We start from the raw sequence: 18,408 nt of genomic DNA on the forward strand, positions 1-18,408 counted from the left end.
ACTTGGCCAGAAAAGTCCCAAAAATTGCAAGAAATTAGTCAAAGGTGACAAGAAAATGACCCTAAAAATAATTTTTGAAAAGACGAGAGGATATGTTAAAATTTTCCAAAGAAATAAGGAATCAATTTCTTAAAACTGTAATTTTAATCACAATAATTTTCTATTTAAAATTATGTCACAGAGAGAAATAAAAATAGCATGTTAAAGAAATAGATTTTTTTTTTTTACCACTTTATTGTTTGTTTTTTATTTTGTTAAGTAATTTTCAGATAACATAATCATCATGTTTTTTTTTTGTAAACAATTTGCTCAGGTTTCAAAGAGTTAAAGATCCTTATTGTTCAACCAGAAATAGTCCTAAAATCACCATTGTCAAAACCAGACTCCATTTAAATAAACAGTAATTTTAGCGTGTTGTTATTATTATTTTTTTTTAATCAAATTAATTATTTATGTATGTCAGTTAATTACAAATATGTTGTTATTATTATCATCATTTTTATTGTTATGTTGATTTTATTTTCTTTGTCTGAGGGAATGTGTAACTATATGAGGGGATATATATTTGTACATTGATGTACATGTTTTTTTATACACACTTTTACATTTCAATAAAAATATATATTTATAAAAAACCTTATAAAATTTTGTTTTGCTCGTGCCACTTTTGAGTGACGTGTTTTACGATGATAAAATTACTGTTTATTTAAATGTTTCTGCTTAAACAAAAAGGATCTTACTCTGTAACAAAAAGGTCTATTTTTGTGAGGATACTTCTAAAAGTTGTCAGACACTTAGAATAATAATCTGAGCCTGTCTGTGGAAAAAAAGCTGATTTTAGTGGCCATAAATTAACGGTCGAAAAACGTCCCGAGAGGTGACACTGCAGCCTGTTTTGCAGCCTTCTCACTTAATACTGGATCAATTGCAAATGTTTTTGCTCCCATTAATCATTTTGACACAAAAACATTGGAAAACAGGGTCCAGGTTGAAAAACACCAAACTTCGCCTTTCATTTTGAACATACCAGCTGGCTTTGGCTCAAAGTAAAGACGTGACAATTCTCTGCTGCTTTTACATCATGTCAGTGAAAAAAAAAAGTGAAGCCAGTTGGAGATTTCTGAATCACATAATGTGAATATTACTTTTGTGGGCTCAACAAAGACGCGTCACAAAAGACTCATTCAACCATGAAAGTGGATTAAAAACTCCATTCAACCAGCATCTGGCAAGTTTCGCAGATATTAGAGTACTGGATCATCGCTATCATGGAAATGGCCTTTTGTGTCACCTTATGTGCACATTTCTGTTCAAAAACACACAGCACCTACTCTGAGAGACGAGAGGAGAATTAAATCTCAGTCCAAGGTCACTGCCGAATCGTACAGTGTTTGGCGTCTCAGTCATATTAAGGTCACTGCTGTTTGGAGACAAGGAATCCGTTAGCAGTCACACGGTTTGTAACAGGTCGCCTCAGTGAAACTCAATTATGTTTTGATTGATGGTGTGTTATTTTTTTCCCTCTCAGTATCATTTATGTGTTCCCACGCTTCAGTATATTATCACAGTGACTGACATCATCTCATCGATAATGCCAAACACGGAGCCGCAGCCAAGCTGTAAATGAGCTGGCAGCGGCAGCGTTGGCCGTCACAGCTGCAGTCTGGACTGCAGCAGGAAAGGCGGCGGTGGCGGCGGCGGTGGCGGCGGTGGCTCTGCACGCAGCCAGCAAACAACACGGGGTTGTGAAAGTGGCACAGCACCAGTTTCAGTTTTGCAATGTATTGACCGGCCCTCAGTGTGGCCCCGGTACAGATGATCACTGGGATTTAAGGAGGAACAAAACAGGAAACAACTCCCTGTCAGGGGGTGGAAAATAACTACATACATTTACTCAAGCACTGCAATAAAGTACAATTTGACAGTACTGTACTTGAGTTTTTCCATTTTATTTTACTTAATACTTCTGTTCCACTACATTTCACAGGGAAATATTGTATTTTTTTTTACTCTATTCCACTTATTTGACACCAGGAATTACTTTTAATATTTAGACCATCAAACACATAAACGCACATTTCCGCATGCCCGCAGGTTTTTCAAACAGGTGAACTCGCTTAAAACTGCATTTCCAGTACCACTAAACACACACACGAGTCAGCTTTCTGTCAGCTTTTTGTGTGTGTGTGTGTGTGTGTGTGGGTTGTTTTGTTGGTGTGTCTGTGTGACGTCATGGACAGGCAGAAGAACAAGTAACCAGTAGACAGAAGGAAGAACCGAGTCTCTGAAAACTTTTCAGTGGTTTCTTCTTCTCTTTTTATATCTCGTATTTATTCAGTGTCTCCTTCAAACTCGTGCAGATGTATTTGGATTGGAGTCATGGCGCTGTTCAGGAGGAGGCAACCGATAATTTGAGTGATGGTGTGAGTGTCGATCGTACGCATTCCCATTGCGTTAAAAAGCCAGAGGTCAGCGGGTGTTAGCGGGTTTTTGTGCAGTGGGAACGAGGCTATATCTTACGTTCAGCGTGTCACAACCAGGAGAGAAGCCCGCCAAGCTGCAGACCACTGTTAGACACCAACAAACAACAAAACCAGTCGTTTTTTTTTGGCAACCCAACGCTGCGTTTCCAACCGTGATAGTGCCATGAAAAGCAATTGTTTTTAAGAGAAACAATGCTGCGTTTCCGGTTGGGATAGTGCCATAAGAAGCATATTCTGGTGTTGTTTTTTTAAACTGAGATATAATATCATTTCTAGTTGGGACACTGTCACAAAATAAGTGCTTTTTGTTGTTGTTTTTTTTACCAAGATCCCCTGCGTATTCTGCCACAATAGTGCTACGAAAAACATGCATTTAAAGCCAAACTATAATCAAACGTTCAGACAAATGTAATGTATCTTTTTAGGTGAAGAACTGAAGATGCCCCTCAGGTAATTTATGAAAGTCAAAGTAGAGATATTATAATATTAAAGTTCTGCATTACAAAAGAGAGGCCTGTATTGAAAAACTTGCCTAAGTAAAAAAACAAAAATATTATCATAATAAAAGTACAGTTAGTACACAAATAGTAGTAGAGTGTTCCTCTCTGAAATGTTTAGTGCAGCATGAAAACAGAAAAATACACACACAAAGGTTTTTCTGGTCGGATTGACTAATGAGGCCGTTATTAGGTCAGCTGACATAACGTAAACATATTTCACGGGAGGATTTTCAGTCTTTGCAACAAATATGATGCAAGACAGTTTCCAAAGAGCTGCGATTACACAGAGCGACCCGCGCAGAGCGACTGCACACTCCTTTGTTTATTCCTCGTGTTTAAATGGAATAAATGCAAATACCTGCAGTGCTCAGGTGTGTGTGCAACACAGCAAAACTGGAGCGAAACTAGGACAGAACTGGTCATTTTGGATTCAATGGATTAATGGCAATGTTTGGGAACATAAATCACTAAAGAAGAATCTGTTAGGAAGGTTTATAATGGAGGATTATATAATGTTACTTAAATTGGGGCTAACAGCTCGTTTTTGCCCCCGCAAAGGGTTAATCCAGCCTTAGCCAATACAGCAGGCAGTCATCGACAGAAACTGGATGGTTACATCTTGTTGTGTCTCACTAGAAACCCCACGCGCCACAACATGTACAAATACTCTACACTGACATATTTATTGCTTCATTAAACCAGAGGTTCCCAGCCTTTTTTTTTTTTTGTTTTTACCCAACGTACCACATTCCAGTCAGATGAACTCACCCAACATCAACACCGCCCATCGTGACGGTTAATGTAAATTCATTTAAAACTGATGTAAGGGAACACTGTAAAAAGTGGATGCTGACATATTTTTATTTTTGTACATCTGGATTTTTGTTGTGTACAAGATCACAGAAAGTATATTACTCTGGGATTTTTTAAAGCATTTTTGTACATTTTCATTTGATTTATTTCTATATTTCTGTCTGGAAATATAGAAACAGGAGGCCTGACCTAGAGAATCAATGTTGTTTTACTCATGTGATTTTACTGATATATTTTCAGGGTTTAATCTAAGTGTACGATTTTGTGTCATTGTATAGAGGACTAAAAATGACACAAGTATCAATAAATAAATGAGGAACATGTAGAAATAAATACATAAATATGCTAATAAATTAAAATAAATAAATGACAGAAATAAAAAAATAAATAAAGCATTTCCTTTGAGTAACATGTACATATATTGGGGGGATTTTTTTATGGAAGACAAAAATGACTAAAATATATTATAAATATAAGTGAATAAAAGTATGGGTTAACCAATATGTTAATAAATAAGACACAGAAACTAATAAAATACTTAAATAAATAAATGCAGTAACAAATAAAGATGGACATAAATACTACAGTGCTGCTGGAATTTCTACGCCTTTGATTCACACACACACACACACACACACACACACACACACACACACACACAGATAGATATTTATTTATGTCTTGATTATCTTTTTTTATTCATGCATTTATGTGTTCATTTTAATATTAAATTATGTTTTTCATTTATTTATGCATTTTTTTTCAATTTAAAAAAAAACAACAGAGTAAAAGAGACGATTGCTGCACCGACAGCAGATCATAATAAAATAAAGTGGACAGGTAGAAGAGTGAAAGATAGATACCTCAGATGTGTGCAAGGTTCAGGAAAAGAAAGGAAAACAGAATTGTGCATGACTTTGGTAATAAGACATCTTTATTAATCATTTGGAGAGACATGCTAGATCTCTGTACAGTGTGAATGGAGAGTCAGCTCTGGACTGATCAGGTCTGCTGCTCAGAGCTGTGACAGAACATACACACCCGGGACTGACCTCCGCCCTCCAACGCAAGACCCCCGACACGCAAAGACATTTGTTGCACCACTTGGTCCATTTCCAGGGAATGCTAAAACGGGCCTCCAAATGGGGCTTTTAATATGTAGGGGGAATAAATACAAAGAAACTAAGGAATCATTGTCCTTACTTAAAAATAAATACCCATCACGTCTGAAAAAGTGCTCTGCTTAGAAGGCGGTGTGTTCGGTAACGAGAGCAGTACATTCCTGTTTGTGATCATTAAGAGGCAGCAACACAGAGGGTCGACACGTTTTTACTTTTTCCTTCATTTCGAGGGATTTTAACTTGAAATGCAACATGTCTTTGTCGCTTCCAAACCCACAACAGAGTGCGTTCCAGTCAGTGTTTCCTGTGATATCTGATCCAACTCCGTCTCTTAGTATTATTATTATTATTTGGCTCATTACGTGGGTTAGAAAGGTTCACTAGTTTTCACAAGAGTGCTCCCCTTTTTTTTGGACAACGTGTGAACACTTGATAAAGTCTACTCTAAGACACAGAACTCCAAACGTTCTGGAGATATCTTTTTTTTTGTTTTAAGACTTACATTGTCGCTCTAATTCTAAAACATGTTCCTCAAAAAGTGCAGTAAAGTTTTCACTTCAGAGAAAAAGTAGTGTGTCAGCGCTGGACGTCTCCAGTGTGTTCAGACCAAATTCAAACAACATTGCAAACATTGCATAATGCCAGCGTCAGTAGTCAGTTTAAACACAAGCAGCGAAAGAAAAGCTCATCTCAGTGGGGGACACGTCACGTGACAATCAGACAGGTCGGAAGTGACTGTACATTTACGATGAAGCTTTTCAGAACTTCATGTTCACCTGAAAGGTCTACATGTGCAAATAAGTCTTCTGTCAGGAACGAAACAATGCACTGATTTACAATGTTAGCGGCCTGTTTTGATCACAGGAGCCGCGTTAAAGTCAACGAGTCCTCTGACCCGACAACCACACAGGTCGTTTGTTCCTACCCCCGAACACGACTCGCAGAAGCATTTCCTAAATTAGTCGGTGGCAGGAGATCAAACAAGCACCCAAAAAGTACACGGGGCTTAAAAGCCAAGTTGACATAGCAGCCAAACTGTAGAATTTCAACTTCTGCATCCATCACGTGATGCCACAGGGCCAAAAAAGGCTTTTACTCATAGACTTTAGTGAAAGAGACATCTGTCAGCCAGTGGATTCATTTTTTTGAGCATTTACAACAGAGCTGGGTAGCAGCAGCAGCAGCTTGAGGAGCAGCCACACTGCCTGTGTGAGTGGCGCTGCTCAGCTGCGTCTCAGCTGCGGCACATGTCGAGAAACGATGGCTGACCCTTTTTTTTACTCTGCGTGTTGTGCACACTTATCAGCACAAATAGAAGGTGAAACTGGTGTTTTGATATTTATATTGACTCTATACCACCATTTACTACCGTTTTAACGTCAAACATATCTGATGAGGAAATTTTTTCTCAAACTTTCCAAACTTTTAAAAATAAAAGCCCTCTGACGACGTTTCTGTTGACAGAATCCTTTCAGTTGACACAAGGCATTTTATTGAGAAACACATTAGCAGGGCGGTGTTGTTGACAATGCAGGAGCTTGCCTTGACTTCATAAATGAGTGGATTATGTATTTATGAATGTGGAAATACAGTACTCATGGCAGCAGGCAGCCCTGCAGAAGCGGCGCAGCAACAACGCTGCCAGTGTGAACACCGCAAGCGTGCAAGATGCTGCAGTTTGGTCACTGTCACGCGCTGCTCACGCATGCAGTGTGTTCCAGGCATAATAAATACATCTATGCCATGCATGGGACACAAACAGCAGTCTCCTGGGTCAAAGTCCTGTGTGTGTTTGACCCATACGTCCGCTCTGACCTCCATGCTACGCAGAATTTGTCGTCCTTTATTTGGACTTTGCTCCGGTCATTACGGTCACTAAAGGTCGCCGCCTAAAAATAAGCATAAAAATGTAACATGCTTCTTGTCCAAATGACCTATGTGGTTGTTTTTTTTTTGGAGGAGGACAGCGTCATTAAAGTCTACAGATCACCACATGGGGAACTTTGTTCCTCCGTGACACAAGGCAAGGGCTTCCATTCTCCACAGCTCACTCACAGCATAATGTGCAGACTACCCATAATCACAACTACCAAGATATCACACGATGCAACAGCAGATGTCATGTCGTCGTGAGTGGGGGGGAATCGATGACATACCGCAAACAAATGGTGACCTTAACGGTGCCGTTAATGTGGTAAGAATGACACGACTTGGCAGTGGCCCTCTATATAACTGCATTCTAATGTTGCCTATACAGAAAGCGCACATTTACACGCACACGCACGACAAAGAGATAATCTGATGTCAAGTATACAAATCCAGATTCAACAGTTTTCATCAACAAAAAAGACTTGGACTAGTCATTATCAGAGTGCATTAAGTCACTGGTGTAATGTTACCATTTACATATTGTGTACACTGGTAGACAGTACCTATGCTCAAAAACTAGGCATGCATTAGATACTCAAGATGTTGCTGTTCAGTTCAAGTGACGCAAAAATATGGATCCCACAGCGGTTATGGGCAGGAGCACCACAATGGCCTGCCAAACCAAACGTCTGGGTTTAGGCTTAAAACTTGTTATGTTTGGGTGATAAGTCTTAAGATGGTTAAATGCAGGTATAAAGTCAAAATGGAAATGTAAGGGGTTAGGTTGGGGTTTTATGTGATTAAAATTTAAGTAATAATGTGGGAGCGACCTCCGTTTTTACCTATAACAAGAGTGGGATCCATAAAAATTCGTCTAAAACCATCCGTTCCGCTCCAGCTCTCAAACACAGAGCTTAGTTGTTTGCATCTTTTAAAAAAACAACCTTTCCAGAGAGATTTCCCTGAATATACAAAAATACAAAAAAGAAACCGGGGAAACTTCCTTTTCTACTTAAAAAAATCGTATCCACATATGTAACTCGGGGGATCTTTTTTCACATTTTTTTCTTTCTTTTGATTTTTTGCAAGATGTAAGACTTTTTTTGGCAGTTTCATTACAAACAAAGTAGGCTACACTACTTTAGAACCAAATTCACATATTGCTAGTTTCCAACCGATGACCGACAGTCAGGTGAAGGAGGCCAGATTCTCAACGTGCAAAGTCAACTGCAGGTTAACCAATAGGAAGCGACATAACAAGCATGTGGTGTAAATGATGGTTTTGTTTTTTTCCAGGACGGTGAGTATTAACAGGAACAGCCGCCTTCAGTAGTCTGGGGCTCCTGCGGTTTGTCCAACTTGATGTCAATCACTGGAGAAGAAAATTAAGGAAGCTTTTGGTATTGATCTCATTCAGCTGCATGCACCTAAATGGATCAATTAGCCGATATGAATATTTACACAGAAGAAATACAGACGAAATACATATACTCTCCTATAATACTCATTCATGTTGTGTTCAGAGAACCCAAACTATATACTCTAACAGGATGACTGTAGTACCACTTTGCTACCACTAGAGGGTGCCATTCGCCATACATTCATTTAATTTGTAGACAATAATACATACAAAATTCTACCAGACAAAATATCTAAATTAATCTAAGATAAACAATGTATGAATACAGAATTTTTCAAAGAAATTAAAGAAATTAAAAAAATTCCTAAAATCTGTAATCAATTCATAATGACATTTTTACAGCACAATAAATGTATAAATTAATATATCGATAAGGGAATGAATAATAAAAATGAAATAAGAAATAAATAAGGAAATAAATACAAGTATAAATAAATGCGTGAATAAATAAATTGATAAATATGGAAATTAATGTATAAATAAAAACAGGTATACAAGACTGACTGCATAATAAACAAATACATAAGTATACAGATAAATACTGCAACAAATAATCAAAATTATCAGTCCAAGCTGAAATAAACACATAAATAAATGCATGAATAACATAATAAATAAATGTTGAAATAAAAATGGAAATAAACAGATAACTTCACAAATAAATAAAGTTAATGATTTAACTACTATTTATTAAAAATAAATTAATGATTATATAGATAAATACTGAAAATAATAAATAAATGCTGGAACTAATAAAATAAATACTGAAAAAAATATAAATACAGGAATACAAAAATAAATAAATGCTGAAATAGATAGATGCATAAATAAATAACTAAATGTTATTTAAACAGTACAAAAATAAATAAATATCTTTCTTATTTATTTTTTTTTTTTTTACAGTTTTGTACATTATATATTTTTTAATTTCTGTGTATTATTAAGGCATTTATGCATTTGCTTAATTGTTTCAGTATTTATTCATTTCCATGTTTATTTATTTATTTTTTATAGACTAATTTTATGTCCTCCAAAAAAAACAAAAAAACCCTCCTCTGACAACATGTCAAAGTTACTCAGCCCAATAAGAAATCCTTTCCTCTATTGTTAGATGGGTAATAAACTGAGAGCGGATGTTGGCTTAAGATTTTGGCGCCGCTGTGCTACAATTAAAGCTGATGCACAATGGTGTGTTAATGAGCTGCTGCTATAAGTCACAATGATTCTGCATTTTTTTTTATGAGTCAGATAAGGTGTCATTCCCAGTCAGTCCTCCAGAGCAGAGACGCGTATCATGACTGAGTGTTTGTGACTGTCTCCATACACTCCTGCTGGAGCGTGTGGCAGCACAGCGGCGCGCTCTTACTTATTATTCATTGTTCTGGTGAACATTATGCATGTATAAGACAAAAACTGTGGCCTACATATTGTATGCAAGTGAGTCTGGAAACAGTCCCAGTGTGGCTTTTTAAATGCCGTCCTAGAGAGGCTGCTGCTGATAAATGCACACGTTGATGTGTGTGTGTGTGTGTGTGTTTTCACGTTTTATGGAAGCGTGTCATCACGGCGTGGTTATGTTTGATGGACAGTCTTTATACGCGGACAAATCTGCGTTCATCTGCGAGCATCTGAAATCTGCAGCCAGCATTACCAAACCAAATGAGCAGACTCAGTCCTGAACACTTCAATCCTCTGAACCTGTGTGTGTGTGTGTGTGTGTGTGTGTGTGTGTGTGTGTGTGTGTGTGTGTGTGTGTGTGTGTGTGTGTGTGTGTGTGTGTGTGTGTGTGTGTGTGTGTGTGTGTGTAGGTGCAGCGTACAGCATCTCCTGAACAGTGACTAATGACTTCTGTAACTGAGTCCCTAGAAGATGTATTTTGAAAAACAAAATTTAATTAAAAAAAGTACTACATAAGGGTGTGCCAAACTCGCTCACAAATTTCAGAGCTCACGAAGGCTTTTAACCCTTTAAAACCTGGATTAACAACACCTTTGCTGCACTTCAGTCACACGTTTTTCACGTTGTTTTAACCCTTTGAACTCTAGGCAAACCAGTTTGATTTCTTTCAAAAACATGGTGGAAAAGGCAAAGAGCAACTGGCAAGAAATGTCCCGCAAATCTCAAAGAAATAAGGAGATTTTGGAAAATTATTTTCAAAAAGCTTGGGATCAAAACCCATAGAATTATATTTATAATCATCATAATTAAAAATTTTAAATTATTTTGCAGATATATCATATTTTTTAAGCACCATTTCCCCTTTGTTTTTTTGTTTTTAAACTTTCACATGGTTTTTGTTTGTTTGTTTTGGGTTTTTCTTTCATGCTAATTTTCAGGTAATTTTTTTAGTTTTTGGCTAATTTCCAGGTCATTTCTCTTTTAGTTGCTGATTGCCTTCTTCCCATTTTTGAAAGAAAATAAGGCAATTTACCCAGGTGTCTAAAGGTTAAACAACAGATAGCCGACTTAAATCTGAAATAAACATCTTTTCAACATTGTATGTTAAAAATGACAGCCAGAAGAAACCTCAATAACTTGTAATCATGGGCCGTATTTTAACAATCTACGGTGCATGGTCTAAAATGCTTAAACACTGTGGGCACTGGCTGAGAAAATGATGACTGTGCTGAACGTAAGAAAAGGTTAAAAACTACATTAATTGACTTTTTTGGCAACTTGGAGGCAACAAGCTGTAAATGTAACACTGACATATCATCACCATTAAAGTTTATACGGCGAACACGTTGGCAAAAAGTTTCCTCGTTACACATCCAGCAGATACAGAGAAACCTCTATTATTAGTCCAATATTCACCCTCTTTCAGTGCTGTATTTACTCAGTCACTGTGAGAAACTCTTTAGCTGCTAAATGCTCCACTATTTTCACCAGATTGTTGCTACTTTTGTATGTTTGCTGTTAAGTGCTGGGCAGGAAGCGTACAGTCGATTTACAGGAGCTTCCTCTCTAAAAACAGCTGTCTGCTGCAGCTGGAAATGATGATAATGAGAGAGGTGAGAGCACACAAACGGAGGCTGTGGGCTGTGAAATAAAAATAATGAGCTGTAAGGTGCTAAAATGCACCTTCGATTTAAAGAAAACTGCAGAACCTTTCACATTACATGTGGTCATTTGGTTCACTGCTCAAATAAAAAATATTTATCAGAGCACCTTTAAAAATCTTTTCTTAAAAATACAAGCTGGATAAAAGAGCCAAAAATGAAACATTGGTGAGTCAAAGCTGCTGTGGAAAGAGTGTGTCATTGTTTTTCTCCTAAGGACAGCACAGGAGCGGGCGTATATACCTGACAACACACTTCCTGAAGCCGTATCTGGGCGACTCTCTGGGGTCTCAATTAGGTGGAAATGCAACACTGTCCTCTGTTGTGGCTGCATTTTATGGTTTATAGTGAAAATAGATGAAACGCTCACCTGTCAAGTTTAACTGCCTCGCCAGAACACAACACAGTGACGATCATGGCATCAATCTCACTAAAAAGACGTCTTAATCTGAACCACAAAGCTTTACCTTAAAAATGTTGAATGAAACTGAGATGATGTGATGCTGGTACTTCACAAAACAGCCCTAAAAGTTAACGCAGGGTCTTCGCTCAACAACTGTACCTCTCCCTTTAAAAATGTATGGTATTGTTCATTTTTTGTCTTTTTTTAAAATTAATTTTTCACTGTAACTTCACAGTTTTTAATTTTTTTTAATATCTTTTTTTAGCTTGAATTTTATTCATTTTTTATATCTTTATTTTAGTTTTATATTAATTTATTTATTTAGTTATGATGTGCTATGAGTACTTTACAAAACAGTGCTAAATGTTAACTTAATACAAATCAATAAAAAAAACAACTATAGCTTTCCATTTTTTAAAAAAGTATTCTATTGTTTTTTTCCTTAATTCTCATTTTTTTTATAGTAAATTGTTTTACTTCTACTTTGATTTTTTTGTATCACTATTTGTATTACACTTTATTTTTATTTTTTAAACTATTATTATTATTAGTAGTAGAAGTATAACTTTAAGTTTTTTTTAAAGCTTAATTTTTATTATCACTATTGCTGTCTCTCTATCCCAGCAGAGGTGTTTACCTATGTTTATTTACTTTAGAAATGGGCATTAAAACTTAGACATATGTATGCCCTTAAAATTTCAATTAACAAAACTGTATAAAAAGAAAAAAAAATCATGAAAAGGCACTTTTATTTGACGTTTTTTTTTCTTTTTCTGATCATCGTTAGTCTGATGTGATATAGTTTGCTTTCTGGCTCTCTCTCATTAACGTGGATGACCCCAGCACTCGATCTGGGTCAAGCACCCTCTTCGCTCTCTCTGCCTGCAGTCCCGCAGTGGTGATAATACCCAGTGACCCTGCAGGAAATCATTCTCAGACAGAGAGCAGAAGACTGCGCCCCGCAGGCCCTGACATCCACCATAAATCAACGTGACCCATCGTCCCCAATTTAAAACTGGCAATTAAGAGGAACAGAGAGCACACTGTGAATATGGTTTCAAAAAACCCAACTGGAAGTCTATCTAGGACCTGTTCTCTGAAGGAAACAAAAGTGGAACTACAGTGAAAAAACATGTTACATTTTCCTTTATCTGAGAGTTTCATAAATTAAATTATTGTTGGTTTCTTTTGTGGGCTTTCTGTCTTCAAACGCCTCGACATCAAAGTCCACGAATAAAGAGAGAGCGCCATGCTTAAATAGGAAGGCCATAAAGCAGGGAACTTTATATGGAGAATGAAAAAATACCATAATAAATAACCAAACAAATGTTTGAATAAATAAAATAAATAAACAAAATAAATACTGAAAAAAATAAATGCATAAATAAAGAAATAAATGCAAAGGCTAAAATCTAACTATCCCATTAACATACAGAATTAAAAATACATAAATAAATAAATGTAGTTGTGCAAAAATGCAGAGTAAATTTATTTATTTATATGTATTTATTATCTATTTATTTATTTATCTTCATATTTCTGTATTTTTTTTGTAAGTTATTTGGTTATTCTTGTATTATTTATGTTACTACTTATACATGTATTTATTTATTATTTCCATATTTATTTATTTTGTTTGCATGTATTTATATGTTTTTTTTAGTGATTCCTGTGTTTATTTAGTCCCATATTTATTTATTTAGGTAATCGTTAATTTTTGTTTTCTGTTTATTTATAAATGTATTAAGTTATTCCTTTATTTATTAATTTATTCCTCTATTAATTTATGCGTAATTATTTATTGATACTTGAGACCTGTTTCGTCCTCCATACTTTCACACTAAATACACACATACATGTATGTATCCTGCACTTAGCCTGCCTTTGCTCCTCTCCCACTGAAATCAATACTATTCACAGTGCAATAACAACAGAGGAGCTGCTCCATTAACTGACAATGACAGCAGAGGCTGAGAGCTGCTGAGGAACTGTCATCACCTGCCATCCATCAGCACACCTCCACCTCACACAGCTCACCCCCACGTCCATTATGCCTCATTAAAGATAGAGATTAAAAAAAACAAAACAGGAAGAGCGATAAAAAGTAATTGGCTGAATGTGAGTGATGCATTATAGTTGGGAAATATGTCTGACTGCAATAAAAAGCTAAGAGGGGATCTCAACAGTTCACAGGGCTGTTAGGTTACTGAGTTTATTACTGAGGTTGCGCAGTTTGCAAAGGCAGAACGACTCGGCGTAAATGATGGGCTATAATAATCACAGATGAATGCAGGCATTCCTTTACTACTCCAAGGTCTGCGGCTGATTTATGTTGAAGTTAGAGCAGATAAATGCTGCAGCGCCGGTGCGACGGCTTCACACTGAACGAGTAATGACAGTGCTATATGCACACGGTTAAATCAAAGGCAATTTCATAATTCAGCCACAGTTACCATAGAGATGGCACCTTACTCTGTGATGTGAAGGACTAATGCTGTCAGGGGGAAAACAGCAACAACATTAAATGCTGCTGATTTACTGTATAAACAGAAGGAACATATCTACAGACTTAACTGTACGTACCAACTTTCAGGGACACTAGAATTTACCGTAGACAGTAACAAATACCGGATACGGCTCAGTGTGACGTTGACAACAGAGGACGATGTAAATGGTATTTTAAAGAATATAAGAGTAGATATGTTAACCTACAGTGGCGTCTCCTTAACTCTGCCTGTTAGGTGCTGGGTCTTGTTTATCTATGATTTCTCACAGCCTCTTGCAAAATGAGGTTTTTGCAATCTCGAAAGTTTCATACAGCTTCACTGTGCGACATGGATCTTAAAAAACTACAACGTCAAGTTAGATGTATGCAGACTGTACGATGACATCACCTCCTAAAGTACGTGTTACAACCTACGTCCATCGATATCAACATGCATCAAAAAAAACATTAAACGACAACAATAAGTAAACAATAAGTAAACAAAACATTATCGACGTGCGTCATCAATCTGCGCTGCTGTAGCGGTGACAGCAAAATGTAAACAAAGAAATCGAGCCCTCGCTATGGCGGCATTTATGTGCGTCAAACAAGTATGAAGAAGAAGAGCAGGAGAACTTAAACAAGGTCAATTTTAAAATGACAGCTCGCAGTAAACAGCATCTACTAGCATTTCGGCCAGTCACACAGTGAGATGGTCATCCCAAATTTCTGACACTGTCTGCACGAATACATTTTCACTCCCTACATTTTCAAGTTGTGTGTTCCTCACCTAAACCCAGAGCTTAATTCCTTAAAAATGCCTGACCCGTTTTGTAGCACCCCCCGCTCATGAGTGAAGAACGGTCCCTTTCTGTAACCGCTGAGGAAGGTCGGCATGGCGACACGGAGCACACGCAGAATACCGAGTCCAGTTAAAGTCCGACTGAGGTGTTTACATGACGAAACAGCTCGACTTCCTATTAAATTATCTGGGTGTGTGAGTCGGATTTCGAGAATGTCGATTTAGTGTGATTTCAGTCTGACTGACATGTTTACAGGTATTTTAAAAGTTTTTGTCAGATTAACAAAATAATTTTCCTATCATCATGTAAACATACTGAGTGTTGGTGAGCTGGTGCCGTCACCTCGGCTCGTCTGTGTTGTTGGTTACTTTCATTATGTGTTTGATTTTGTCTTTTATTTTGATTTTCTTCAGTCTCTTCAAAGGAAAAAAAACAATAAAACCTAAAAAAAAAAAAAAAAAACACAAGAAGAAAGAGGATAATATAAAGTCTTACAGAAGCATACTTTAACAAAATAGTCTCAGTTTAACTAAATTGTTTTGATTACGGTAAATACAGAACTGTAGGAGTTCAATCACAACAGCTAAACAGCTTTCTTTGTGAATCAAACCAATCAAAGTGGAGTGCAGATATATTACGCGTGAAATGCCTCTTTAAACTGCAGAGTACAAAAATCATCTCAAAGAGTGTGAGTGTGAAGTGTAGGCTGCCTTATTGTTACCCACATCGGATATATTTACAGATGTGAGAATCAACGCGGGAGCGTGAGAGCAGCCGAGACAGCCTGAGGGCTCTCTTTAGTCACTGATGAAAATTACAGCTGAAATCTGCCTCAGCTGCTGCATTTATCTTCTCTGACATCACATTTAAACACTTGCGTCTCTCCAGTCGAATCACTTCCTAAATGTAATCAAAACAAATGAGTTCTGCACTGTGTAAGTGTGTGTGTGTGTGTGTTTATAATTCAGACTGAAAACTTACCAATGTTAGTCTGTGTATCATTTCTTCGCTCATTTTATAAAATAAAACTAAATATTAAAAAAAATTATATAAATATTAATTTTCAAAACCAAAATGATAAAAACAGATAATGATCGCGATTATGTGCTTAACTAAAAAAAAAAAAAAAAAAAAAGATGAAAAAACAGATATTGGCAGTCGTCCATGTGTATCATTTGTTGTTTTTTTAAGAAAACAAAATAAATTAAAAATAGCCTAATTTTTTCAATATCTGTTTCCAAAACCAAATTGATAAAAACAGATACTGAATCATTCCTTCAATTTCCAATTTGTGCTCAATTTAGAAAAAAAAGAAATAAATTGATAAAGACGATGGTCCCTGTAACACTTATCAGTTCGGTTTTCCATACCTAAAACTGTATTTTTCCTCTGTCAAATCAATGTAGAATTACAATTTTAAAAAACTGAATTCAATTTTCTATTTTTCATTTTTGATATTGAAAATTTTACTTACAAGCGTTACACAGACCACACTCATCATCCAATCAAGTTTTTTTTTTCTAAATGAATGAAAGACTACACGGATTTGAGATGTTCTCAATAAGTGAATTATTTTTCGCAGTGCTTCCTGAGGAATAAAATGTTAGAATTTACTTTTATGACAATAAAAGAGTGAAGGCTGCAGACGCTGACAAGTCTTTCGCAGGTGGAGCCGCTCGGTTGACAGCAGCAGATACGAGGTGTCAGTTAGCAGAGTTATGCAGCAGCTCCGCAGGCTGACGGCAAGAAACTGAGGCTCCTGTCACCGCTTTAAATGAGCACACCTGCCTACCAACCAAAGACAAAACTGCAGGCGCCTACTATCTCCCCGGCCCCACCTCCTGCACCTGCTAGGCACCAGTTAGCACCAGCGTCGCGAGAAAAACAGATTTAATTGGACAGGTAGCTGACACCGATTGAAACAGGTGCCAGTATGCAGAGTTCACTCCTGGATCTCCTTTCATTTAGAGGTGAGCGGTGACTGATGCCATCACCTCCGGATTAAAACGTTTCCTCTGAGCTCAGACTGCTCACGTTATTATTAAAATATCACCTAATGAAAAGGAGATATTCATGACGTGTAAATGGGTCAAAGGATACTGCCTTCTTTGCTTGTTTCTTGCATACTTTCCATTCCCGGGAGAGCAGCTGCCACACGCCGAAACAGCTGGAAAGAAAAACACACAATGAGTTCACTTTAGACTGAATCAGCGATACAAAACAGGAACTTTTACCAATCAATGATTTTTTTCTCACATTTATCGTTATTGGGTTGTCAATTCACAACACACAACCAACCAACAGTACATGTCGCCCAGTTTTACATCATTATGAGAACTTTAAACACGGCCAAGTCAACATATCCCCACATTTAAATCAAAATCCCTGATTACTGTATGACTGCACTCTGTCATACTAATTAATGAATCATCTTAGTAAGTACAGGATGTTTCCGGGAGGAGCTCATAGCACTTTTATTAAGCACGTGCACATTTTGGACCAAACAGTGAACTGAGTATCTGTTTGCTGTTTTGGGTGGTGCTGTAAAATTCAGTAGTTAAATACTCAAACTCGAAAAACAAAAATTAAGATAGCATTATAAGGAAGATTGATTTGGAGCGGGCCATCGGACATGTCCGCGTGCTGTAGCGGGTTATCGAACATGTCCGCGCTAGAGCGGGCCATCGGACATGTCCACGCGCTGGAGCGGGCCATCGGACATGTCTGCGTGCTGGAGCTGTCGGACATGTTGGACAGCGTACTGTCTGATAGGTCCAATGGCCCGCTCCAGCACATATGTGTCAGCGTGCTGGAGTGAGCTGTCGGGCATGTCGCGATTGATATTGTTATCGTTTTATCGCCCATCCCCAGTTATTTGTTATCATGAAAGGCTGCCAAATTTTATGTCTGAAAGTATAAATTTGCTGACACACCATCTCAGTGGATAGTGATGACTCAGCCCAACAGAGTGAACACTGCAGCCTTTGGAGGCAGCGCTGTGACCTTTGTTCAGTGCGTTTCACACCACTGTGCTCCTCTCTGCCATTTCACTGTCAGTCCACACAGTCCTGAGGTAAAGTGAAGAATAGCCTCCTCTGTCCGCGCTGCCAGCAAACACCGTTCACTGACAGACACAATACAGCTCGCCTTCATCTCAATACTTATTAACTTAACAGACAGTCATTGTTTCCGACCACAAACATCTGCTCAGAAACAAATCACTGCTGTTGAAGCAGGCTTCGCTTCTATTTGTATCCGCAGCCCACAAATTTCTCTAAACACCACTAATAAAATGTCACTTAAAGGGATGAATACCTGCAAAATTTAGACTTGATTTAGTCTTAAACAGAAACTGGCAGTGGCGCACTTTTTTAAACTGTTTTTCTTGTTTCCTTTTCTGCTTTCTATGGACTGAAACCGAGAAAATAAAAAATAAATAATTAATAATAAAT

General features: G+C 37.3%; 1 protein-coding gene across 1 annotated transcript in view; it reads right to left on the reverse strand.

Annotated features, from left to right (window-relative positions):
* Positions 1–7,914: 7,914 nt before the first annotated feature.
* Positions 7,915–18,408, reverse strand: part of rab6ba (RAB6B, member RAS oncogene family a) — a 67,957-nt gene continuing 57,463 nt past the window's right edge. Inside the window, exons 7-8 of the mRNA XM_042516681.1 lie at positions 17,057–17,123; positions 7,915–8,158 (exon numbers count right to left, since the gene is read on the reverse strand). Coding sequence (XP_042372615.1) covers positions 8,094–8,158; positions 17,057–17,123 — 132 coding nt within the window. The 3' untranslated portion in view covers positions 7,915–8,093. The remainder of the gene's footprint in view (positions 8,159–17,056; positions 17,124–18,408) is intronic.

The sequence above is a fragment of the Plectropomus leopardus genome, chromosome 3 (assembly GCF_008729295.1).
Source record: "Plectropomus leopardus isolate mb chromosome 3, YSFRI_Pleo_2.0, whole genome shotgun sequence".
NCBI classification, from domain to species: domain Eukaryota; kingdom Metazoa; phylum Chordata; class Actinopteri; order Perciformes; family Serranidae; genus Plectropomus; species Plectropomus leopardus.